Below are 27,075 nucleotides of genomic sequence, written 5' to 3'. Positions count from 1 at the left end.
CAGTTTTAGAAAAGGCTTCACCTGGAGCTTGCAGTCAGGCATGAGAGACATTTGTAGGAAACCAGGCTGCTTAGGTCTCTGGCAGGCAAGTATGGCAAGTTAAAATGGGAGGGTTGAAGCTGTTGCTGTCTCTGGCTGCCCATCCTGGCCCAGGCAGGAATGATCGAAACTCTGATGAAACAACATTAGAACCACCATGGTTTTCAGCCTGGTCTTTTAAGGTAAGCTGGTGCTGACTGTGGTTTTGTGGTACCTGTAGCCTTTGTGAATAGGGTTTACCTGTTTAAGTCTGTACCTACTTGACAGACTGCTGCTATTTTTGCTCTGGTGCCTTCAAAAACCCTCCCAGTTCAGGTTTAAAGCAGCACTAAAGCGGTCGGGGTAGCATTACACCCCCACTCGCCGGCAGGTCCGTCCCCGCCGCCCTCCCGCCGGGGAGGAGGTGCTTTCTGCGCCATGCTGTGGCCCACCAAGCGGGGGAACAGCTCTGGGTGCCACAGTTCAGACCAGGCCGGGCGGCCCCAGCGCCTGGTGGGTTTGCGGGCAGGGTGCCACCCAGGCGTGGGGCACCGGCACGCCTTTCCCCTCGGGCCCACGGCGGGGACGAGGAATCAGCCGGAGGTACGTGAGAGGACACACGTCCCGGGGGACGACACGCCGGGGCCTTCGCTCTGCGCCTCCCCGCCCCGTCCCGTTCCGCCCGGCGCGGCGGCAGCGGGCAGCGGGGGACGATCGCCCCCGGCCAGGCCCCAACCGCCTCAGCCAGCGGCCGGCGCGCGCCCGAGGCGGGCGGCGCGAGCGAGGGCGCGCGCGCGCGCGCGTTGCCAGGAGACCCGGGGCGCGCGGGGGAGGGGGAGGGAGGGGGGTTACGTGGTGACGTTAATTCTATATGAGCGCGAGCGGCGGGAGCTCGGGTCTTTTTACCGCCAGCCGCGCGGCGCCTCCTCCTCGCTCCTGAGTCACCGCCAGCCCCGGCCCGCGCAGGTACCGGGCGGGGCGCCGCGCCGCGGGCCGCCGCCGCCCGGGGGCTGCGGGCGGGGGTCAGCGAGCGGCGGGCGCTTGGCCCCCGCTCCCGCGCGGGGAGGCCGCGGTGCCGGCCCGGCCTAGCGGGGCCCCTCGGCCCCGGGGCGCGGGGGGCCGGCGGTGCTCGCGCCGCCCCGAGCCTCTCCCTCGCGGCCCGCGGGGTGGCGGCGCCGGCAGCGCCGCTGCTCGCCCGGCGCCTCGGCGGGGAGCGCTGCCCGCCGCCCGCTCCCCCCTCCCGCGCGTCTCTCCGCCGCGCCCCGCGGAGGGGCCGGGCCGGGCTAGGCCGGGCCGCGCTGCTCGGGCGGGCGCTGAGGGGAGGCGGGTCTGCCCGGCAACACGTGGGGACGGAGCGGGGCCGGCGGCGCCGCCGCGGGGCGCGCCCGGCGCTGCCGGGGGGGGGGGGGGGGGGCGGGGAGGGCGGCGAGGCCGGAAAGCCGCACGGCGAGGAGCGGGTGTGTGTGTGTGTCCGGCCGGCCGCGGTGAGGGACGCGGGAGGGGGCTGGGTGCCGGGCGGGCACGGCCGCCGGCGGGGGCGGCCGGGCGGGCAGGGGAGGGCGGTGGATGCGCGCATGGCGGAGGGGTGGGCACTGGGGGGGACGGCGGATGGCAGCGCGCTGTGGCCTTGTGCTGGCTCCCGCGCCTTGTTCTCGCTCCCGTGCGGGGAGCCGCGGCTGGGGTGTGCTGTGCTGCTCGCTGCTGGCAGGGGGACCCAGAGATTCAGCCAGGGGACGGGCAACTCCTGCTTCCTGCCTCAGGAAAGGGCATTTTTCGGTTTTCTGGAGTTCAACGTGTCGCGTCTCTGGGTGCCTGCTGGCTGGTATCGCCCAAAATGAGACCTTCGCTTTGCTCCTGATGGTAGATGCGTCCGTTGTCCACAGTAACAGATACGGGAGGTGTATGATGCCTGTCACCAAGGAAGACTAAGAAACTACCTGAAAGATCTAGTAGCTACAGTTGGAAGTATTGGCTTGTGTTTAGCATTCAAATATATCTATCTGCATGTAAAACATATTCTGTCTACTCCATGCCGGATATTTAGGGGACTTACACTGCCCATACTTGTGAGGCTTTCAATATTTAATACCAAACCTTCCCCATTTGCTTGCAGAAGAAAACACAAACCTTTTTTCAAGTGATGGTGGGATAGTAATAATACGGCAGCATCTTCCACAGTTTATCTCCAAGCACATTGCAGTTTTGTGCAAGTCCATTTGTGTTTGAAGCCCTAGGGAGATATGCTTATGTTTCATGCTCTAACTCCTTTGAGGAAGGTAAGAGAACGGGCACTAGGTGTGCAACGTATGACAAATACTTTCCTCTGTTCACCCCCTCTGTTGGGATTTTAATGTCTGCTGGTGGACATGATGTTAATCAGGCAGGAGGTAGTGCCTGATTATTTTCATTTCAGTCATAAAATAAAACTTCAGAGAAGAGCTAAGGCCTAAGGCTGTGTACAGCTGTATGTAGTTTCTGGCAAAAATGTTAGTAGCTTGTTAGTAGCTTGTTAGTAGCTTGTTAGTAGCTTGTTAGTAGCTTGTTAGTAGCTTGTTAGTAGCTTGTTAGTAGCTTGTTTCCTGCTGTGCCCCTTTTACAATGGTAAACTCCTTAAATGTTGAGAAAGGCACTGTACTTGGACTGAAGCAAGCTGAATGGCTTCCAGTCTTTTGTAAATCCAGAAGTTATCACAGTTCTTAAGGCAAAATAGAATTTGAAATCTACATACAATGAAATTTGAGTGACGTGGATGCCTCTGTACCAGGCAAAAACTTAGGCTGCTCAGGGCTTCAGGTACCTGAAACGTTGATATAAGTGCTTAGAATAGGCCACTGATACCTGAACTTCTGTTTGTGTGGCCCGCTTACTCCTGTGAGAGTGGTATATATTAGCAATCTCCCTTCCCTCCACTTTTTCTGTATTTTGTGACAGGTCTTGTATATCATGTGTTCTGGTTTCTGAGGCTGGAGGATTACAGAATGAGGATCTTGTGCACAGGTGGTAGATCTGGTGTTTTTCAGAGCCCCTGGTCCTTCTCTGGCATTCACAGGACTAGGAACTGAGGGTCCGGACTGCTGAAAGTGTACAGAAATAGTGTGCTGCATCTGTGCAGTCAGTCCAGTGTTACAGAAAGTGCCAAAAGTGCTGGATCCGCTGCAGTGGTGTGTATATACAGCACAGCAATGCTTTTGCCATCCTTGTGCTTCATCTAGTCCCTACCTCACTCAAAAACTCTTTCTGGGGGCAGGCAGGGGACTTGTTATGGTGATCTGCTTACTGAGCACCCTGGAAATGGGTGGTCTGGGTTTTTTCTTAGCTTCTTGCATAACTGATGAACATGTGTGCACAAGTGAAACTGAAAGCAAGGCATTGTGGGTATGTTATGAAGCTTTGTTAAGCTTCATAAGAAAGCATAACAAAGACTTTTCACAACACTGAGTGAGACCTGAGTCTTCCAGGCTGAGACTGTGTTCTTTAATACAGAACTCCAGATCTTCAAGGGAACTTTGGCTTGCTATATTGTCAGTCGCATTGGTATAAATCTGTTTATTCACTTAGCTTCTAAAATTTGACGTAATTATAACATGGAGAACGTAACTCATTGTGGCAGAGACTATATTCCTTAAGGGAATAAAATAGCTTGAGGATTTGAATTTCAGTAGTGAAAAATCTCAGGGAAAATAAGACAAGCATCTTCTGTTTTGAATTCTTGATCAAATCCTTTGGTGAAAGCCAATTTGTTCCAGTAGACCAATGGGTATAATGAACATGTCTATAGTATCTATACCTTTTTGTTAATATGGTTGGTAGCCCAGTTCATCTTCAGGTTCTTGTGACACAGCTACAGACATGCTGTATCTCAGACTAAAGGTCTGATTCTTATTTCTTTGGGAAACTTCAGGAATTGGACAGTTTGCAGAAGATGGAGATGCAGGTGGTCTTTAAATGCCTATTCGTTTTTCTGCATTTGTATGTGCATTCAGTGGAACTTCAGGTCTGGGTTTTTCCATGGACTGATAGTGCTTTGGTATTTGTGTGGTACTAGTAGGCATTTATACAGAAGATAGTACTTTGAGAAGTTTTGTTTCTGTCTGCAATGTCGGTTGTATTTTATTAGAGCTGAGGAGTCTTCCAAGTTAGCTTCTGGTCTGGGTGACTGCATTCCATCTAACTTCTCATTAGGAAACCAGCTAGTAAATAATAGAGCAGAACAGTATTGTACAAGTGGTGTTTAATCTGAGAAATGGTTGTGATGATGGATTTAATGCTTATAGGTCACTTTTCATTTGTAAATTACTTTTAGCTCAAAAGTGATTATAATTAAAGTTAATTCAGTCTAGCTGATCCTCACTCAGCTCGGAGGTTAGTGCAGTTCCTCATCACCTAACTTTGTTAATCTGGAGAGTAGGTCTGGTGTCATAATGTATTTGTCTAGAAAACCAGACATGCCTGGAAGGCATCACAGAAGTTGCCTGGGGATTCATTTGATGATCTTCTGAAAAATTAAGCTATTTAGAAACAATGCATGAGGTTTTTGAGGACTTCCTACACTCAACAAAGATAATGCAAAGGGAAAAATCTTAATTATGAGTATGGCCTTGTGTGTTTGGTGATAACTTTGGTCTTAAGTTTTCAGGAAGACTACATATGTTGCAGACTAAAACTTCAGTTGCATTCAGAAAAGAAAAGGAGACTTTGCTAACTTACTTTTGATACTTTGCATTTAGTTTTAAAATATAAATAATTTAAGATTTTAAATAACTTAAGATTTGAAGTAATTTATGTTCTCCCTAAAGATTAATCTTTTGAATGAGTTTACATATTACCAAAACATAATCTGCGTCTTAACTACTGTCAAAGGTTAGACTGGAGATCTTTCCTAAATGGAAAGCTGTTTAGTATTGGAAAATACAGGATGCATTTCAGGGCTGGATGTGTGCTTAAATGTACATCTGCACAGAAATAATCTACAATGGTGATGTCTCAGTTTAAAGCTTACCTTGTGATATTGAGTAGGCACTTGCACATCACCTGATCTTTGTTGACTTTAGAACAAAATACTACCAGTTTATCCTTAGTAGCTTTTAATGATCAAAATGTGAAAGCAACTTTTTAGATATGAAAACTTCAGTTTCTGGATGTACCTGTATCTGTGTGGTGTTCAGCTGCTGATTTGGCATTTAATGGGAAAAAAAAAAAAAAAAACCAAACCAAAAACCAATCCCCACCCCCTCCCAAAGCCACAACCAAACCAAACAACAAAGCAACCCTCACCCAAAACCTGAGAGATACTAGAATTATTCTCATTTTCAAGTGTTGGAAATTCTGATTAAGAGATTGGACTAAGAAGGTACCTGAAATCCGTAGTGGAGCAAACCCCCAGGCTTCTAAGACTTGGTTTAGAATCATGAATGCTTGTTGTCTTTTCTGAGCATCTGCAGCAAGATTAATTCAGTCAGCTGCTTTCTCTAGATGTTTTAATATGTGATGTTTCAAAGGAGAGGCAGTTCATTCACATTTCTAGTGGGATGACTGGCCATTGAGGGAAAGTTTTCTTTTAGTTCTGGCTCTAGTTAAAAACCTGGCTTAAGCATTTGAAAGGTTAAGTTGGGGGGACACAGGAGGGGACATGAAATAAAACAATTGTTTACATCCAAATCAATTTTTAATCAGTTCTTTTTGAACTTCCTTTTAACTTTTTTTTGTGTCACTTCTCACTGTACACCTCTCAAATACTATTAATCTCAGATTTAAACTGCTTCTGTTCCTCAGCTATTAATGTTGCTAGGCCCTGAACTGATCTATTTCCTTTCTTCCGCAATGTTCAGCAGTGAATACAGTGTTTTTATTAAGGATACATCACTGAAGTGTATAATGATCTTATTTTGCGTTGTGTTTTAGTCATCATGCATTCATTTCAGATCTTGACTACTTCTGCATGTTGAGTAGAAGTCTTCAGTGGGCTGCGTTCAATTATAACTGTGTCTTTGCACAGCAATTTTTTGACCTTCTGAATTCTAAATTTGTTTGAATTGCTTCTTTTAGTATATGTTACTTTAGATTTTAGTATTATTTATTTTGCCTCTCTGGGATCACTCTTTTAAGCAGTTCTTAATTCTTTGATATTCCAGTTTTGGAAATTACTCATCTTGACTTTGGATGGTTAAGTATGAGCTGGTACAAGTGCTTTGTTCTGTTCCTTGCATGTGCAAGGTAACATCATCAGAAATGTGCTCGCTGTTTTTGAACTGGTGAGATCTTCATGACATGGCCTCTTGATTCTTTTATCACCTTCTTCACTGTTTTGGAAGTATTAGGTATTTCTACTGGTGCCAAAAGCATGATTGAGTGAAATTAACAAGAAAATGTTTATGAAGATCAATTTGTAAATAAGGCTCAAGTTCTCTACAGGTGTCGTATATGTTTACAAATGCTTTTTAAACTCTGCAGCTGTATTAATTTGAAAGTGACTTAGTGAAACCATAACCATGTGTATACTTCTGTTGGGTCTTACTACCAACTGTAACATCTCACCCCAACAGCCTCCAAAATGTGTCAGTTAGATTGTTGTTGTGTTCTTTTTTTAGTGAATGCTAGGTTGTTAGTTGAAAACTGGATGTTTTAAGGTTTGCAGTTTAGTAATGGCTTTGTTTCCATGGAAAAAATATTGAACTGAAGCTAACAAAAAAAGTTGCTAAATATATTTTAGGAATTTCAGTGGCTTCGTGGGGAGTGAATGAATTTACAACATTGAATTCATCAGATGTTCCAGCAAAAACCATGCTTTTGAAACCTGTACGCATTTTTCAGTGTTTTTTTAACTTTCTTTTCAGATAAGGATGTTTAGATGTTTAAGTCAAATGGGATAAAACCTTTAATGCTGCAGTGTGTGAGTCTTGCAGATAGCAGTATAACTGCCAATATGGTTGTGTTTGATTATGTCGCAATCTCAGTAGTCAACTGACACGCTCCTTTCCTTCATTTGATGTTGTGGCATGCACAAGTTGATCTTTTAAACTGTTAAAATGCACCCTGCTACCTGAAGTACTTTGTTAACAAACACAATTTTTGTATTATTTTGACACTTTTTAACAAACTGAATACTTGTACCAACACGAACTGTATAGAGAAATACTCTCTTAGGAAGTTTTCATATATGAAAAGGTATTTAAGACTTTGATTTCAGCCCTTCAGGGTGGCTGCTGTTTTCCCATTGTCAGTGATGGCAAAGAGAAACTGCAACAAGCTATACTGATTAATTTTTTTTTTTTTTAATTTTTTTTTTTAAATTTAGGTTTTCAGATTTGAATTTAAACTTCTGGATTACTTTTCTAATAATGAATGATTGTCCCAAATAGAAATTGGTAGGTTTTCTGCTACAGAATCTTGGCATCCAGAACAAAGGCCACATTGTGTGTTAATTACCCTATTTTTAGAACATGATCAGGGAGCTCAGATCAGTAGCAGAGACAAACATGCAGATATAATTCAGTCCTGATTTTAAATTGTAATTCTGTAGTCCATTTCCTTCTCCTTACGGAGATTCTTTTTTTGCTGCAAGAGTAAACAGGCACTACCTAAAATTCAATAAAAATGCTACAAAAATAGAAGAGTTCAGTATTTGTTGACTGAATTGTCATTTCCTGATTTAAAAATTAGTTAAGGGGAAAGCTCTAAAAAGTGTTTCCCCATGAATGAAAGCAAGCCCTGCAGTTACTAGTAATTAACCCTGAGTTAGTTATGTAAATGATCACTCTGTTTTGAAGAATTTGAGTTTTTCCCATCATGTAAATGGCATTCTCATGCAAGTTGTAGAGCACTTTAAAGATGAAATGTGGAAAATCTCTGTTTTCATGCTGTGACATGTATTGTGCAGAGGCCTGCAAGCACTAGCGAAATAGCTACATTGGCAAATGGCTGAAGTTGGTGTCTTTACCTTGGGAGTTTAGAAAAAGCAAAAAATACCACTTGAAGGGGAGAGAACAGACAGTTTTAATTGTGTTGTGTTACTTGGTTCAGCATTGTCATGATTTAGTGTTTTTATTCTCTACAGCCAGATCCTGAATTTTTCCATGTTATCACAAGGTAAGATGATGTAGCATACAGTTTCACAGTAACTTCAGACTTGCCTAACCCTTTTCGTGAGCTGTTATAAAAGGTACTCGCCTGTGGCAGCCTCTGTCTCTTGACCCTGCTGTTACTCGTGCAACTGCAGATCTAGCCCTGTACAAAGAAATACCTAGCACTTTTCTTTTTTTAACTTTACAGCCATTCAGACATCACTGATGAAAGGAAGGGGGTACGCATAGCTAAGGAAGAACCACGATAAGCTTTTCCAGCAGCATTTGCCAGTTATATTGGCTTTAGCTGACTGGAAGATTGTTCAGCAGAGAAACTTGGTATTTGCTTTATGAAGGGGGCATACCTCCCTTGTGTGATGTGAGTGCTTCCCATCTTGGTCAGTTTAGCACTTGCACATAGCTAAAATTCTGAGTATGTTTTGTGAAACACCACTACTCATCTGAATTTCTTATCCTTGTCTTGGATAAGGAGACCAGAAGATGTTTGGTCCAGAAGACCTTACTCAAGCTTCTTCTAAAGATTCCTGTATATTGGCATGCCAGTTAGTATTTCTGCTGTTGACTGTGCATGTCTTTTGCGCATAGTGGATGAGTTGGTACTTGCACAATAAATTGCAACAAAGCAGAGGGATTTGAGTTACTGAAAGGGTCCAGTGGCACCTTATTGTTGCTGTATTGAGGAACCTGGATTCCTTGCTTCCATTGACCATTAGCTCCTTAGTCTCTTTATCAGACTTTGATAGCCTTTATATCGGTACTATCTTGTTTATTATCTCATACTCTTGTTTTCTATGCTTGTATTTGGGTAGACAATCTTAATTATCTACTCCAGATTTGAAAATTTAAATTAATTTTGTCAATTTTTGCTCTTACATTAACAATCAGAAATCTGTTGTTAACAGAAGAACTTTGAGGCACTAATAAAAGGAAATTGTCCCTGGAGAGTTCAGTGGCTGATACTGTCTTACATCAAATAGATGTGGTATCTTGATGTTCTAGCATAGAACTACCCTGCTCCCTTAATTGAGATTGATTTTTTTTTTTTTTTGACCTTCAGCTTTCCTAAGGAGGCATATTATATCATTCATATTATGGAAAAATCTTTGTAACATGTTGCTTATCTGCCATGTTAATGATAGGCGCATTATCCCTTTGTTTCATGACCAATTTCCATGCTAAGGATAATAGGTGTTTCATGAATTTGATCACACAAATAAAAAGGAAAAACTTGGTCTTCTGCTTGATTTGCTTTTGAAATGGCGTATTTTAATCCGATACATTATTCAATTGCTCCTTTTTGAAGAGGAGTTAAATGCTCTCCTAGTTACTATGGAACTGTGTGATCCTTTCTCATGTAACAATTTTCCTACCTGGTGGTTGGTACCATAGCTTCTACTAACAGTTGTGAAATGATTGATATGTTTTTTTTAGGTCTTAGTACCAAAAAAAATTTAAGTGTGTGACTCTATGCCATGTACTGTGCGCTTTTTAAACAGTTCACCCAGTTCTGACATTGATGTGAATGAAACTGCACTATGCAGAGCATCTGAGCTCTCTAAAGTTACTAACCTCTCTTAGTGGTTTAAGCAAACTACTTGAAACAATTATTTTGAACATTTACAGTCAAACAGCATCGTGATGGATCTCTACACTACTACTTTAAATTTTGGGGGGTTTTTTTGATGCTGATGATGTAAAGAAAAATGTTACAAGTTGCCGTCCTGGAATGCTAGGCAAGAACATTAGGTTGAAGTAACTTTCAGTGGATGTAATCCTCTCGCGTTTCCTAGTCTGTAGTGAGAGTTGAACTTAGATGGTATGATGTCATTTGTTTGGCACCTTTGGTTTCTGCACACATTGCAAATAGCGGCTTACAGGACTTAATCCTGATTTTTTTTTTTTTTTTGGTACAACTAGCTGTACTCTAGCTGGACCTCTCTTTTTTCACTGACATCTGACTTAGTCCACTTAGTTTATTATTTTATGTTGCAGCTTCTTAATCTGACATAGGGTTCATTTGGTTTAGGTATTTTCTGTTAATGTATTGCTTTCAGTTGCCCAAGGCTTGCCAGAGACAGAAAGAGGCTGATATGCTATTCTGCGGACAGGCTGACTTATTTGCAGTGCTCTGAATTATTGACTACTGAGGAAATTAGTTTGGGCAAAAGGGTAGATTTCTTTTAAAGATGTGAGTAAACAAGACTTGGCTGTAGCTTGGGTCCAGTATCCTCAAAAAGCCCATTTGTGTCCCTTGAACTACTTGAGAAATTTCTTCTACTTGCTATTGCAAGCTAATTGTGTGAGCAGTTCCTCTAGAGAAGGGGAAATGATGTTTCCTGAAAGGGAGGGAATGGGTACTGTGTGTGGTATGGTATCCACAGAGATGCTGAACAGCTGAGATCCATTGGCGGCCTGCCAGCCTTGGGGCTTGTGCAAAAAAGCTGTTTTGCTGGAGGAACTGTGTCTCAGGAATGTCTTGCCTCCTCAGCTGACTCTTAATTCACCTCGCCGTGACCTGTCGTCTTGAGGCCGAACGGATGTCAGGGTAATCTAATACTGGCATGCTTACTTGGGACACTTAAAGCCGATCTTCAAAAAGGAAAGGCTTCTCACCAAAGCGTGTTTGTCCTAGCTGTAGCATGGCTGGTGCTGCTGTGCAAAGTCAGACTGGTTTCTGTGTGGATAAGGGCAGACTGGGAAAAAAAGGAAAGACTGGGAGGGGCTGAATACTTAGTTTGTGTTTCTGTCTTCACTTGAGCAAAATTACTTGGTGAAGAAACAATAACCCCTGAAAGCTTACTAATGGGTAACTTAAGGATGAACACATGGCAGTATCATTATTAGTTGCTGCATGTATCGAACTACATTTCTTAAGAAACATGACAGATTAAAGAGGCAAAGCATCCTTTAAACATTGTGAAAATAGCAAGTTTTCATACTGTTTTGGTAAGATTTAAATTTTTAAGGGAGTTCTATTAATTTTTGGTAATTCTGCAGGATGCACTCAAAGCTATGGCTAAGCTGGTGCTGGATTAACAATCTCCTAACCTTTCCCTTTTGAAAAAGAACACGTTTCTGGTGATGGCAGGCAGGCTTGTGAGCAAGCTTAAGCTACCTATATGAAAGAGGTTTTAAACTTTAGCTTTTAGAAAACTTGCACTGTAGCTTGTTTTTCTGTGCTTTTGCTTCCTTTTTGTACCATGAACTTCCTATGGTCAGGAACAAGTCTTTAAAGCCCTGCAAAGATAAGATAACTACTTCTTTTCCTCTGCGTATTTTTACAGTGAGCAGCAAAACATTGCAAGTGAAGCCTCTGGGCACCTCTGTATTTGACCATAATGCAGTGCTACTGGCTGTAGCTGTTTAAGTAACAGGGAGATAAAATATTTTACAAATAAGGAAGTTATTTGCCTGCTGGCTTTTGAACAGGGGAGGAGGCTACCCTTTGTTGGTACTCATAAGCCTTTTCTTGCAGTCAGGAGGCCTAGATTCTAAGTAGTATCTCAGCCCAAAGCAATCACCTAGACACTGAGGCTTGAAGTAACACACCAGCAGTAGCCAGGTTTGTTATAATCCTGCACTGACAACTGGTGAACTGGTATCTCCCAGGGACTACTTCAAGAAGTGATCCCAGTGAATGCTTCTTGCTGCTCACGTGCCAAGGTGCTGCTGCTGTTCACAATCCTAAATGCACCTATGAAACAAACCAGGAAGGATGGCTCTGTCTGTCTTATGGAAAGCTGAGTGATATGAATACTATATCCAAAGATTTAGTTTTTGGGAGATAGTGCAAAATAAATACTGCAGTGATGTATTTTAGTGTCACTGATTGTGGTACATATTGTATCCAAAGCTCTGGATACTAGGCTGGGACCTTGTATTAGGCATTGTGCAAAAATAGTGGAGGCTGTTTGCTCTTAAGGCATTTTCTCAATGCTTGTCTACCTCTACAGTGGTTTTTTTTTTTTACCGGTAGAACTGTGTTTGCAGAAAAGCTTATGGTTGTTTAAGTAAATGACAAAAAACTAAATGTGATGCTGTTATATATCCATGCTAGTGGGTTGCACAGATTAGTCTAAATGTCTGTCAATGTAGTTCTGTTGGCATAGTGCCTTGTAGCCTCCTCACACAAGAACTGTTGTCTAGAGCTGGCAGATGACAGTGTCATGACAAACAGTAGTATCTCCTCGGTTTGAAGAAGAACTCTTCCAACTGCAAATGTTCTGACATTGAGTTGTGTAAAAAGCAGAGGGAAGATTAAAGGATGAGACGTGAAAGACTGATGCAAGGACAATAGGAAAAATGGGATGAGGCAGATAGGAACACACTGGAGGGAGGCTCTGAAGTTGACAGCTGCTTGATACAGTCTATTTTAATTAAAAAAAAAATCTTTGAAGAGTGTAATTCAAAGTCTTTGAGTAAACTGGGCCATAGTTGGAAAACATACAGTGCGTGCATGGATTGTTTAAAAGCCAGGAAGCAGAGGGTGAGTAACTGCCCCTTGCAATGAGGAGAGAGAGGGGCAGATGCTGGACTTCCACAGGGTTCTGTAATGAGATGAATGCCTCCAGCATAGTCATAAGTGATCTTGGAAAGAGGGGTGAACAGTGAAAGGATGAAGGTTGCTGATGACAGGTATTTGTTCAGAATGGTGAAAACAGGGGCCCACTGAAGAACTCAAGAAGACAGAGACTGCTGGTGAAACTTCCTCTGCCACACTGTTGCCCAGTGTAGAAAAATCGGACTTAGTTATGATCTCTGAGCTGAATGTTGCAATTCAGAAACAGGATTTTAGTGCTTTGATACTTGAGTGATAACATCAGCTTACCTGCATGGTTTCAGGGAAGATGAGGACTAGTTTATGAAATAAAAATTTATTATGATGTTGTCAAATACCTGCACTTCCTGAGCCAGTGTGTTTTTTCTGAATGTGACTGAAAGCTAGAAGAGTTTCTGGGGGAATTCTTCCCATGTCATTGCTTTTTTTCCTAGGCACCTGCTAATGGCCACTGTTGGAGATGGGGTGGATACTTAAAATTTTTAGGCATGACTTGGTCATAGCCAATCTCATGTCCTCATTTAGGAAAAATGTTTAAATGAACTGTAGAAGTAGGTCTCTCGGCAAACCTGTATCGAAGGTGTTTCAGCTGCTGTTTCATCTAGCCCACCGTCTTGGTGAGACCACAGGGTTTGTGTTGTCACTGGTCACGCCTTTGTTGAAAGAACTGCCTCTAGTTTTATGGAAAGTGAAGCTGTATTTGATGGGGAGAATGGAGAGAGGAAATGTCGGTCTCTGTGAGGAGCAATAATAGTTTGTCTATGTGATCACTGTCTGTCACATTTGCATAAAAATGCGTGAAAGGCAGGTGAACTGTGCATCTCCTGTTCTTTTGCACGGTGATACTACCAGTCTCCTTGAAAATGTCCTGCATGAAGAATAAGTTAAGAGGAAATGTGTAAGGAAAAAGTTTTATATTTTGCACGGATAAAATCTTTTGCAAATCAGAAAGAATGCTAATTGTTATGTGGCTCAAGAAATATGGAGACGTTTAAATGTGAGTTGTAGTTGTAGTATGTTTTCAGTTTCTATAGGTCTTCAGTCTATGCTATCTTTTGAGAATGGTATCCAAAGGGGACTCTTTGGAATTGTTATATAAGCAGCTTGCATCCATGTGCAAACCTGAAGTCACAAGACAGGCAAATGTGATCTGAATTTTGAGAACTTAAAATAAGCCAAAAATTTTACTGGAACTCCTCCATTTCTTACTGAATTGTTAATGTCCTTTGGTTTGCAGTAGTGCTGCCATTCTATTTGATAGCAAATACTGTATTATTTTTTTTAAATAGATTGACAAGTAGTTGGTTCTCTAGTGTTTCTGCATACTAGGGAATGGAACATTTTGATTATGTGCGGTCTCCTAAATACTAGCACTGTAAAGTTGTGGTCCTAAATGAAGACATCAAATACTTCCTTCCCATGTAATTGTTGGGAAGTAGTTATGACACCAGAAAAATATATTTTGATTATATCTACATAGAATGTAGGTGTTAAATTCTGAAGTTCAGATTCTAACATGTCTCTTCATATTGACTGTTAATGTTCTGATCTTACTGGGATTGTGCTCTTGCGTTACACGCTTTGGACAAATCAAATGCAATTTTCATTTTTTTCTGGAACATACACTTCCAACACTTTGATTAAAATTCTCATTGGAATGCATTATAAGGAGTTGAACTTCCTGAAAGAAACTTGAATTTGTTTAGCTTACTGGACAGCAGCTAAAATGGACACTCTAAAGCAGTGGTTTCCATGCTTCCTGGGCCTGTGGATTATTCTTGGTACTTGGTGTCTCCTGAACCATTGGACCTAAGACGGCAGTAATGGGACAGTGTTTTCTTGGGTGTAGTATTGCCTCTGACTTCAAGCTACCTGAAACATCTTTTTGGAGGCTAGACTTCTAAGTACTGTTTTGCTGGTGGAAAATGTTATCTATCTTGTAATACATTTGGGAACATAAGTGCTTCATGGTATGCAAGATTTGCAATAGTCTCAACATACAATGTTTCTAGTTACTGTATCTGGCATGTGTTTATGATGATACTGAGATACTTAAGAAAATTCTGATCATTCAGGACATGGAAATTAGTCATGTTAAATAGCTTGGCACCTGGCATCAAATTTTTTTTTAAATGTTGCAATTCTCTGGGTATTCTGAGGAACTACTTGGACTGGTTTTGTGAAGTTGGGATTGAAAGTAAATCCACAAAAACATGTCTTTAGTACTAAAAGAAACTGATTTAGCTATAAGTATCCTCTGTCTGCAATTACATGCTGAAAATGAGTAAACAGTTACCAAAAGGATTCAGCACCCTTTTTGCTTCAGTTTTTCTCAGGTTATATTTCGATTTTATACTTAGACAGGACTAGTTTTCAATCTGTGATATTAGTACAGTCCTATGATACAAAATGCAACATGGCATTGTACTGGCACTTAAACTTATGTGAGTAGATCTATTGGTTCTAAACCAGAACAAAGTTTTTCAGTATTTCTGTATGCTTTAGAGTAAGAGCTCAAAAAGTGCATGGGAGATAACGCCACTCTTCAGACTATATGTATTCATCCTATTTCTTAAAGCTGACATGGTTTGTGTTTCTTTCCTTTTTAGTGTTATGGCACTTGCCTGTAGACCTTGTAACTGAAGTCTAATGCTGCTGTTCTTACGTTTTTGGTTTTTTCCTCTAGGGTTTGAAATCTAGGAGAATGGCAGACATAGACAAGTAAGTAAAATCTGTAGGTTACTGAGGCTCTGACTGTGTCCTATGCTGTACTTCAGATGGCTGTGATCTCCAGATACTTGATAGACAGGATCTAGGTAGTGATCTTGGCACAGTGGCAAGATGTGAGGTTTATAGTGTGTAGGAGAAAAGCTCAAGTTGCTCATGCCAAATGCATTTGAGATCTTAATTGTAAGTAACTCTAAAACTGGGACAAGGCACTAGGCAACTTACTACGTTAGCTGGAATTCTGGAGGGGAAAAAATGATGGTACTGCCCATTACTGTTGTTTCACTTCTGTAGTTTTTTTCTATACTTCAAGTGCTCATATTTTGTGGCATTCGAAGTATAGTTTAGGTGAACCTACCCTCAGTTCTCAGGGCCTGCACATCTTAACAAAGAGGATGTGTAGAGCAGAAGGAGGCTTTGACTTGTTGATATGAACAGGAGCTGAAGGAATTCTTTTGTAAAAAGGAATCTTCAAAATTCTGGAAAGCTGCTAGTTTTTTAAACTGTTCTGAGATTGTAGAATGTGAAACTTGAATCTGTGAAGACAAATTTGGCTTTGTTTGGCTATTAAGACTCCTAGTTTGTCATAGATCAAAACTGATACAACAGTTTGCTTCTACCCATGTGATCTCTAACTTGAGCTCTTCAAGCTCATTATAGTATTTATGAAATTAACTTCTTGATCCTGTTATTGAATATTCCTAATAGCAAAGAACAGTCTGAACTTGATCAACAGGATATGGAAGATGTTGAAGAAGTAGAAGAAGAAGAAACTGGTGAAGATGCCAACAGCAAAGGTAACATTGAAAACAAGGGTTTCTAAGCAGCTGCATATATGCTTTCTAATTAATGTGTTAAAAGGATTTTACTGCTTAAAATAATGGGAAATGGTAAAACATAACTACTGATGCACAACTGTATTTAAATTCTGAAGTAAGGACTTTTTTTTTTCCCCAGTTGTGTGATTTTTATTAGTTGTCTGCAGTCACTCATTTTAGTCTTGGTTAATACCAGTTCGGGCAGTGCTGGCCACCTGTAAGGATGTATAATTGGAAAAGAAAGGATTATTCTGGGTATGTGACTAGATTATTTCAAAACTAACAACAGTTAAAAGCTTTTAAAATGTGAAGCTTTGAGTAGGAAAAAAGTCAGGTGCATATGTGTGTGTGTTTTATTTGTTTGATCAGTTGCTTAGTAATTTGCTGCTGAGTTGTTTGACTGTGAAGAGAACAAAAATCATGTTTAGTGTTACCCCTCTTAAAAATCAATAAATCCTTCTTTTTCCCTCAACAAAAAAAACCTGAACATGTATCAGAATACTTGTTTTGTCTGTGCTGAACAGTCTTACTCATGCTTTGTAGTTAAAGATTGGGTGCACAGATAGAATCTGAAGAGCAAGTAGCCAAGAGAGAAATAACTAACAATCTCTGCAATAAAATGATTTGGACTGCAGATAGTGCCACATTATGTGATTGCTTGAATAGAAAAATTACACTAAAAAGTAGGATAATTTTGCTCAAGATGTTAGAGGCTTTGCTATATCTGTTGAAAAAAGTGTTTTCAAAACTGGATGGCAAAATTCTGAAGAACAGCTTACAATAACTAAATGGTAAGTATTTAGATGTCCCAAAGGAACTTAGAGATGAGTAATGTGTATTTTTAGTGATTAATCCTAGCTATTGTAGATGAGGATCTGAGGGGAAATTATACTCTAGGAATCTTGGAGGGAAATTGGATTTTATAAATCAGAAACAGGTTTCAGTAGTAGGGAAACTTGACACAGTGTTAAGCAGTTCTTTTGCATCTGTAATTCTTGTCTAGTTTTCTAGTATTTTTTTCATGCACAATTTTTCCTTAGATTTTACTGATTTACTTTTTTTTAATCTAGGTAATTCCATTTTTAAATATGTCAAAGGTCCTTCTGTGGACACTAAGTAAAGCACTCGTGCTTTGGAAAAACCTCTTGAAAAAATAGTGTTCATGCATCCAAGAACTTACAAAGTTCTTACAAAGAATATGTGGTCAGATTTCAGTTTGAGGGGATGTAGCTGTTGGTGTTGGCATGCCATGTGTATGATGTGTAATCTGATGTGGTATTAAAGAGTAACTGGCAACATACTCAAGTGGCAAAATTGGGTAGATTTTCAAGTGTATAGGAAAAACTAATGAATAGTAAGACCAGAGAAAACTAGATACCTTGACAGGAGGAGTAGTGTTGACTAATGTGAGTTAGTACCTTTAAGAAGTAATTGCAGCTTCTACTGCTAAAATATGAACTGATTGCAATTGTTATGGAGAAACAAGACTGCTTTTTTGGACGTCGCTTGAAAGGTAACTTTTCAGCATGTAATTGCTGTGCTAGGACATAAAAGTGGAAGAGAATGTTCACATGTGGTTACTGTAGTGAAGGGCATAGAAATGGAAAATGGTATGCTATTTCCAAAAGCTTTGTGTATCAGGAAGGATTCAAAAGCTTCACTCTAATTTGAAGGTGTCAGAAGAATGCTATGTAAACCTAGTATCTCGTAAGGAATGCAAAGTACTTGTTTGCCAATCTGTAGATGTTGAGGATGGGGTAAGAAGGCAAAACAGCATGATAAAAACTGATCATAAATTCTTATTAAAAAATATGAAGTTGTGAAATTAATTTCTGCAGGTTGAGGCACAGATTTTGAGCAGAAGTAAAAGGGCTGATGTTAATATGGATAATGAGAACACTTAGGCTAGGAATTTGTGTGTGGTTTTTTTTTAAATTTACTTCTACCTTCTAGTTTGAACCAGGTTTCCCATTTGGACAGAGTGCTTTCTAAAGATGATGTAGATGATAGACTTCAAGGACCTAGTACTGATATTTTGTAGTCAATAATGTGTCAGACTATTCTAATGAATAATTTATTCTTTTGCAGGAAAAATTAGGTAAACATAGATTTGTAAAGCAGTTTTAAAGCCAAGTCTGAAACTGTCTTGCTTCATTCCATTTTAGGTAAATGGAAAGAAAATTCCAATTCCAGTTTTTATTCCCTTGTTAAAGTAAAAGCACAAATTCTTCTACCTTGCCTTTTTCTTAATGAATTAAAAATAAAAGCAGTCAAGGCAAAACTGATGCTTTCAAGGGCATTATATAAAACCTTCCCTTTTAACAAAAAGCTCAGCTTGCTGAATAATGGCCATTTTAATCCAGGTGCTGCTTCTACATTCAGCATAGGATGGATTTGATCCATGCTGCCAAAATGGAGAGGTGTTTGAAATACTTCTTTGCCTATGTTTCTTTTTACAAGTGTATATATAGTAAACTTATGGCTCTTTTGTAGTATTTAAATAACTTCTCTTTCAAGATTAGCCCAAAAGATGCACTTTGCACTTATGTAATTTTCTTTTTTAATTTAGCTCGGCAGTTGACTGTGCAGATGATGCAAAATCCTCAGATTCTTGCAGCCCTTCAGGAAAGACTTGATGGTCTGGTAGGAACATCCACAGGATATATAGAAAGGTACAGTATTTGTTGAGTATAAGCAGAGTGGTGTAAATGGTTCTTTTGCTTTCTGAACAGTATTGTCTGTAGGATTAATAGTCATAAACCACTGTGCTGCCCAGATAGCAGGAAAACTGATATAGTCTGTCTGTAGTGCATCTCAGAATTGAAGAGGTTTTATTTGGGCTTTTATGAAGAAAAGAATGCTAAAATATTTACAGTGGCTGACCCTGTGCCCTGCAGTTACAATATGGCACACTTCTCTTAAAAGATACTTTCCTACTACTTGGAATGTCTTTTGTAGCTTTGCCTTAATCATGAAACATCAGTTCTCTAATACTTGAAGACCTAGCATCTCTAATGTAGTCATTTGTTGGTTAGAGTATAACCAGGAGCTAATAAAATTCTTCACTTCATGTGGTCTCCTTATGTATCAAAACTTGCAACAATCTCTGGCTAAAATTCTCTTTACTTGATCTGCATGTTAAACAGGTAGAATTTTCTGGCACTTTTATGTAATTTCTGATTGTGTACGAACATTTCGCCACGTCCACAGGAATTGTAAAGCATACAACTGTCTTGCTGTGATAAGGTTCTACATTGCTATTGACTTGAACTGGGGCAGCTACTGAGTAACAGACGTTGCTGCTGCTGCTCCTACTCATACCACTTTCCTGTTATAGATGATAGCATCGAAGAAAAGCCCATTTAACTAACAGCCTTCCCTAATGAATACTGGCCCAAGAAAGACCATGGAGTCAAAGGGTACAGTACAGTACAGGCATGTACTGTACACTACAGGCTTTCTATACCCAATATTTTTATTCTGTTTTTCAACAAACATTAATTAACCTCTACTAATCTTTCAGGTCCTTGATCTAAGAAGTGAACAAAAGTGGTAACATGGATTTACATGGCATTCTTCTAGTCAGCTGCTCTCTAAGATACTGTGCTATTTCTTTATCAATTCCAAGTACAGTAGTGCATTCTCTATCATGAAAGCATTGCAACTTTTCCATTGTTACCAAATGCTTACCTAACTTGCAGTACAAAAATAGCTGGAAAATGTGTATAACTTGTCTGCATTTTCTCAACGTATGCATGCTGACTTCACCATGCTTTACAGGTGCCTCTGACATGTCTTCCCAAGTATTATTTTGAGCTTATTTATCTACACAGTCTAGACACTGAGATGGCACAGAAGTCAGCAGGAATCTGGCATCCTAAAAGCCTGTTATGTGGGCTGTTAAGGAACTAGATGCATAAGCTGGTAGGAAACTAAACGTGTTCCAGGAAAACATCTGTCTGCTCAGGCTTAGAATCTACTAATTGCCTGGCAGCTATCCAATAACTTACCTCTTCACCTGTGCCTGGCCACAATAATTTTAATGAAACTTACTTTCATGCAGTAGAATTTCCCTCAACTGCATGCAGGAGGTTGTATTCTTGTGTAATTAGAACATTTGCTAGTGGCTTGTATTCAGAGCAACAGGTTTTACTTGCTGCTGTTGTACTTGTGCAATCCAGTCATACTACTTGGTCTGCTTCTCCTTTTGGATTTACTTTGTAAAAGCTGTCTCTTTCATGAAACTACCTTTTTTTTTAAGTACAGAGTTTATAAAGGTAGTAGATGTACAAATTGTAAGATTTGAACTAGTTGGCATGGACTGTAACAAAATGTAGCTTTGACATGTGCAGAAGATTCTAGATTCTTTAATAAAGGTGTTAAAATCTTTACTCTGACATACTGGAGTTGGACATGCTGCATGTATGGCACTACCTCTTAGAAATTTCACAGTGTTTTTATACGCAATCGCTAGGTCCAGTACTCTTAGTCTAACTATATGCATGTGGCATTAAGTGGGTGATTGTTGTATGACTTACCTGTGTGGTCGTATTAATTTTCTTCCTTAACATTTTTTTCCTGAACTAACTGAACTTGCTACTTAAGTTGCTGTTAGTTCTGATATTGTACTTGAAGATAAAATTACAGCAAATGATTAACTTGACTAACTTCTGGGAAAATATCAGAGTAACAAGAATGTTATCAACCCTTTATGAACATACATGACTAAATGTAAGCTTTTTTGGTAGTTCGTGTAGCAGAAGTACTTTTGTGTAAATTGGAAGGTTAAAGGAAATCTTGATTTCTCAGTAGTCTGCATATTATCTTAGTAACCAGAAATAGTATATTCATGTTGAGTGTAAAGCCGTCAGGGAGAAGGGTGGTTTGCATTTTAAAGTGAACAAGGATGTTGAAACACGTGCTTGTCCTACCTAATAGAGGTAAGATAGCTTTAATTAATGCAAACTTTCAGTGTTTAAGCTAACATATTCTTGATTACTTCCTCTAACCTGAAGCTGGTCCTAACAGTTAAAAGCGGTTGTTTACTACTGTGTTATAAATAATGTGTCCCAACTGCTTAAATAAAATAAATGTGGGAAGTTTACACAGTAATCTCCTGTAGCTGTGATGGGGTTTGGCCCACCTCACAGGCAGTGGAGGCTGTCAGCAACCTACCCCATAAATCTCACCAGTAGCCTTGATGTAGATAACTTTCTGTCCTAACAGTAAGTCTATATTAGCGTATTTTAATAAAGTGAAACTAGTATTAAGAGTTGTAGCTGACAAGTATTTATAATGAGGATTGTATTAATTGCTTTCCTTTTATACATGTATAATACAGTGGCTCATTTAGCAAAACAGTTCTGGCTCATTTTGGGAGTGACAGTTCATATGTTAGAAGACAGCAGTACCAGCTGCTTTCCTGAGTGAAACAAATGTGAATTTTGAAGATTGACTTCCTTAGAAAAGTAATAATTCAATTATCTTGAACTTTCTTTCATAAAACCAAGCCAGTTAGTGATTAGACCTTTCTTAATTCTGCTTAATCGTATGGATTTACTAGGCTGCTCATTGATAACGTAAAACTTGTTTTTAGTATGAAGTTTTATTGCACAAGTTTGTCTCATGATTGATACAGGTGTTTGGAATACTCTGGTTCTAATTCAGGTTAAGCCTCAGTTTAAGAGCCTGTGCTAACAGTTTCAATCCGCATGGTACAGTGGGTCATAGTTTTGATTTGTTCAGCTTTCTAAAGCTTAAAGCAGACTGTAAAGTCTGTTTTGATGCAAATTGGTTATTAAGGGGACTGGTTAACTAGGGGTCAACATGTGCTTAGCATGCAGTGTTAGTAACAGTTTTGTCACTGAATTTTTCAGCTTGCCTAAAGTTGTTAAAAGACGTGTGAATGCTCTCAAGAACCTTCAAGTTCAGTGTGCACAGATAGAAGCAAAGTTCTATGAGGAAGTTCATGAGCTGGAACGAAAGTATGCTGCTCTCTATCAGCCCTTATTTGACAAGGTATTTTAATGCTAATCTGATTTGTACTTTTAAAAACTTTAGCTAAAACACAAGGAAATATAAACTGAAAGCTTATACATGTTCTGAATTATTTTGGTCTCTTACGTGCCCATTCAATTCCATTGACACCATTTTACCGTCCATGTGAATATCATCTAAGATTAAGGGGGAGAAAGGTTCAGTCTGTTCCATGGTTACCAAATTCACTTCAATATACCAGGCCTCATCTTGTTAATTGAGCAGATGTCAGATGATATGGTAACCTTTCTGGAACTTTGGTGCTTATTTTAGTGTGTGGAAAAGCTTGTAACTGCTGAGTTGTCTTCTAGGGCCAGAAGAAAAAGTTTTGATAAATAGTTAATGTATTACTAATTGTGTAACTTTAAAATTAGGAATGTATTGGTTAGGGCATTGCTGGTTGCAATGACTAGGAAATGTGAAAATATTCTTGGTTTAATCTTTCAGCGAAGTGAAATCATCAATGCAATTTATGAACCTACAGAGGAAGAGTGCGAATGGAAAGCAGATGTTGAAGAAGAAATTTCAGTGAGTATCATAATTGGTTCTCATCAATATCTCAAGCTTTAGCATGAGACAAGATTCAATACAGTAACTAAAGTTTAAAAAAAAAATTGGGTGCATAATGATTGCTTGCTTATAATAATAATTCGTAATGATTGCTTAAAGCATGCACATGAAATTTAATCTGTACTGGTATCAACATAAATCTTGTGGGCACTCTTTTAAAATTAAGAAAAAGTAACATTTTTATTCTATCAAGGAGGACATGAAAGAGAAAGCCAAGCTTGAAGAGGAAAAAAAGGATGAAGAAAAAGAAGACCCTAAAGGAATTCCTGAGTTTTGGTTGACAGTATTCAAGAACGTGGACTTGCTCAGTGATATGGTTCAGGTAGGTGGTCATCCAGGCTTGTTTGAAGTTGCGTTAGTACTTAATCCAAGTGCCTTTTTTTAAGAAAGGAGTCAAAACAGTACATTACTTGATGTGTCTGGAGAGCAAAAATGGAACAAGTACTTGGATGTAATCTCTGGTACTTTATTCAACTGAGAGCACAGAGCAGTCTGAAATATCTTCTTACTGTGTTGCTATTTGCTGAACTTATTTTACCTTACTGATACACTTCCTGTGTTTATAGGAGTGTGTGTACAAGATGTGTATTAGATCTTGCTATAAACTACTTGGTGTTAATCATGGATTTAGGTTGTATACTGCAGTGGAAAGTCTTTACGGCCATTGTTGCCATCTGCTGGTCATGTTCATGAAGATGTTTCAGTTGCTGTAAAAAGGTTCTTGTCATATGTAAAACTCATTCTAAATATGGCGCTTTATCTCTGCAGGGTCTTAAATCTGTGTACAATTTAATGTTATGAAAATTGAATAAACTGTTTTTTCTTTACAGGAACATGATGAACCTATCCTGAAACACTTAAAAGATATAAAAGTGAAATTTTCAGAAGTTGGACAGCCTATGGTTAGTATAACCTATTAAACAAGATTACTTTTGTTATCTTAAGACTTATTTGTGTGTTAGTAGCATGGTCTGTGATAGCCAATTGTCTTGTGGCAATCATGAGAAATATGCAGCTGCTTCTTGTCTTCTGAAAAACAGTACAAGGACTAGTACTAGTCTTGCAGTACCCTATGAATGAATTTATACTTAATTTAACCTTCAAATTCTGATGCGTTAATAACTTGGCCTTAATATCTGATGGCTAAGTTTCACCTTTAAATTTTGATACGTTCAGGTACTTTTTGTATAACTTATAATTGGATATAATTTCCTTGCCAGAAATCAGATAGCTTGCTAAGTTTTAATATTTTAAATTTAGAAGTTCTCTCTATATGTTGGCACCAGGAAAGCTGTACACTGGGAGATCTTGTGTCATTACTACAAGCAGTATATTAACTAATAAGCACAAGATCAACATGGTAAATGAAAAAAATTTGAAGATTTATTGTACAACTTGGGCAGCAAATTCTAGAATAAGTTACGTATGTGCACCATTTCAATTTTGGAGGAGATGGATATATTCTGTTGCATGTGTATTTTTGGTTTTGGATTTTAGGTGTTTAGAAGTTAAACGTATGTGTTGCTAAATTGCTAAAGTTGTTGCTCTGCAATTCTTTTTAAGAGTTTCACATTAGAATTTCATTTTGAACCAAATGACTACTTCACAAATGAAGTATTGACAAAGACATATAGAATGAGGTCAGAGCCAGATGATTCTGATCCCTTCTCCTTTGATGGACCAGAAATCATGGGTTGTACAGGGTAAGTGCTAAAAAATAACTTTTAAGGCAATGTAACAGTTTGTTCCTTATCATTATCCAACTGTAGACTTACAGCATCTTGGGAAGGTGCTGGAAAAGATATTGCTACCTAATAACTTGTAAACAGCTGGGTTCGACTTCAGTTTTTAGTGTTTTTTTCAGTAGCTTCAATACAAGATATATAGTTTTATATTTTATATGATTTATAAAATATATAATTTATATACACTTAAATAATTTATAAGCGTGTATATAATATATATTTATATTTTATATTTTCTTTTATTTATATATGCATATCAATAAAAAATCTAAGCACTATTTGTTTAGAAATACTGTTCTGCAATCACTAAAGCTAAATGGGAAGGTGGATGGTGTTATCTTTTCGTAGGCCTTGACAGCTTTTTTTCAAAATTTGTTTGATCACTTCTTTTTATCTTTTTGTATTTCTGACATGCAGCATTTTGGAAAGTCTGTTCCAGTTTTACCTTCTATATTGCAGTTGTCCAGTTTGTTTTAGAAGTGTTGAATGTTTGCCTCTGAGTGTCTTTCAGTTGGTCTGTTTGAGAAATAGAGAATAGTCATCTCTTATTAATTCCAGTTTCCTCAAGATTTTAGAGCTGTCACACTCCTTTCTCCGCTGTGTCTTTTGTTCTAAACTAGTTGTTACACCTTACACTAAATAACCTCTTTATTCTGTATAGGTCCCTTTTCTTGTGAACAGAAGGAGAGAACGAGTTTTACATAATTAGCCTTATGTGTACATCAGGACTCTATGCAATATGGCCTGTTCAGTTGCTTTTGTGTTAATGTCTCTTTAATATTCTGACTGCTCTTCTGAGTGATAACTAATGTAGAGCCTATCACTGCATAATCAGGATTGGTTTTATCCATATATTAATCTGCAGCTACTGGTACTGACTTTTATTTACCCCTTCATTTCCCAGTCACTTAATGTAATGTATTTCTGCAAATGTCCTGTAAGATTTAGTCTTAAGTGCTTGAGTAGCTCTGATCAAACTGTTTTGTCTTCCTCAGTTTGGATTGTTTTTGAAAAGCATAAATCCTTGGAGAGGTTGCTGTAAGATGACACTCTGCTTTTGTGAAAATGACTTATTTGTAGTCCTTGTTTTGTGTTTTAATGAAGACAGCCTCTTCTTATCACAAAACAACTCACCTCCTTCCTTTGAGTCTTTAAAGTAATCTAATCGGAAACTTCCGCCACATGCAGACGGTCTTATTGATGTGACTACTTCATTTACATGTCCCCAGAATTCTGTGTGTGTCAGACAAGCCTGTGGGCATGATTTAGCAGGATAGCGTTAAAAAAAACCCCCAAAAACCCAAAACACAAAACCCACAAGCAAACAGCTAAAAACCAACCAAAAACTGCACACCTGCTTGATGCATTATTTTAAGGGCTTATTGGTTACAATGATAGGTATGGTAGACCTTGGCATATTACTAGCATGACCGACTATGACATTACTTTATAATGGATAGGTAGCACTAAAAATGATGTCACACCATTCTTTGGTAGGAAACTAGGTAGAACTCGGTAGCAGATGAAAATTAGTATTTCAGAGATTGAGTGGGGAAGGAGAAACTTTTGGATGAGAATTTCAACCCTAAAATGAACCTGTTACTTTTGTTCTCAAAAGTACAAACTAATGAAAAGATAGCACTGAATAAATACTACCTTAATATTTTATAGTCACTGTATCCCTTGCAGCTGTGATAGCCTCAGTAGGTACCTGTAACAAGGAGAATGGTATTAAGCTGAAGCTGGGGTTTTTTTCTTTTTCTTTCCAGTTGCCAAATAGACTGGAAAAAAGGAAAGAATGTTACTCTGAAAACCATTAAGAAGAAGCAGAAACATAAGGGTCGTGGAACAGTTAGAACAGTGACAAAAACTGTTTCCAATGACTCTTTCTTCAACTTCTTTAGTCCTCCTGAAGGTAAACTGAACATTAGTTTATCTGCATTAACTTTAAATGTAGTATGTACTTCACTCACTTGTTTCTTCTCTCTTTTTTTTTTTCCTACAGTTCCTGAAAGTGGAGACCTGGTAAGTTGGCTTACTTAAAATAAGGGGATGGAGGGGAAACACCAGTAGAAGAATTCATGCCTTTATATACAAAGCATTTGTTGAAATTGGAAACTTGTTAAACAGCTTCAGCTTTAACTGCTTTTGTATTTAGCTGAGAGTACTTGTGATGAATAGTATGTATTTGAGTTTTCTTTATTAGAAGGAGTATTTGTAGAGTTGGATGGTAGATTTCAGTTTAGTAAACTTTAATAGCTTATCCTTCCTGAAAGTCATCTTGTGAATTGTTAACAGGTGTACAAATGTAGTGATCTTTGTTATTAGCCTTTGGTCTAATGGGTGGTGTAAGTCTCTTCCTTTGGGCATTGTTTGGATGATCTTCTCTAATGGTTGCATGTATCTGGTTTGTATTTTATGCTGTTAAAAAATTCCCAAGCTATTAACTCTTGGAGAAAGTAATAAAACAAGAATAGAAAACTGCAAGAGCCCACTCTTCTGTGTGCTCACTAGTAGAAGAC

The 27,075-nt window shown here is 39.3% G+C and overlaps 1 protein-coding gene across 3 annotated transcripts in view; it reads left to right on the top strand.

The window, feature by feature from the left end:
- Window positions 1-859: 859 nt before the first annotated feature.
- The window catches only part of NAP1L1 (nucleosome assembly protein 1 like 1), a 31,011-nt gene continuing 4,795 nt past the window's right edge, over window positions 860-27,075 (top strand). The window contains exons 1-11 of one of the 3 annotated variants that reach the window (XM_075495786.1): window positions 860-984; window positions 15,344-15,378; window positions 16,093-16,181; window positions 18,772-18,874; window positions 22,079-22,220; window positions 22,686-22,766; window positions 23,005-23,130; window positions 23,639-23,710; window positions 24,372-24,511; window positions 26,323-26,468; window positions 26,559-26,578. In XM_075495786.1, the coding sequence (XP_075351901.1) occupies window positions 15,362-15,378; window positions 16,093-16,181; window positions 18,772-18,874; window positions 22,079-22,220; window positions 22,686-22,766; window positions 23,005-23,130; window positions 23,639-23,710; window positions 24,372-24,511; window positions 26,323-26,468; window positions 26,559-26,578 (936 nt within the window). In that variant the 5' untranslated portion in view covers window positions 860-984; window positions 15,344-15,361. Of the gene's footprint in view, window positions 985-1,456; window positions 1,476-15,343; window positions 15,379-16,092; window positions 16,182-18,771; window positions 18,875-22,078; window positions 22,221-22,685; window positions 22,767-23,001; window positions 23,131-23,638; window positions 23,711-24,371; window positions 24,512-26,322; window positions 26,469-26,558; window positions 26,579-27,075 lie in introns of those variants that run through there. The other 2 variants (XM_075495784.1, XM_075495785.1) reach the window with 2 other exon arrangements.

The sequence above is a fragment of the Mycteria americana genome, chromosome 1 (assembly GCF_035582795.1).
Source record: "Mycteria americana isolate JAX WOST 10 ecotype Jacksonville Zoo and Gardens chromosome 1, USCA_MyAme_1.0, whole genome shotgun sequence".
NCBI lineage: Eukaryota > Metazoa > Chordata > Aves > Ciconiiformes > Ciconiidae > Mycteria > Mycteria americana.
This window is presented reverse-complemented; position numbering and strand designations above follow the sequence as displayed.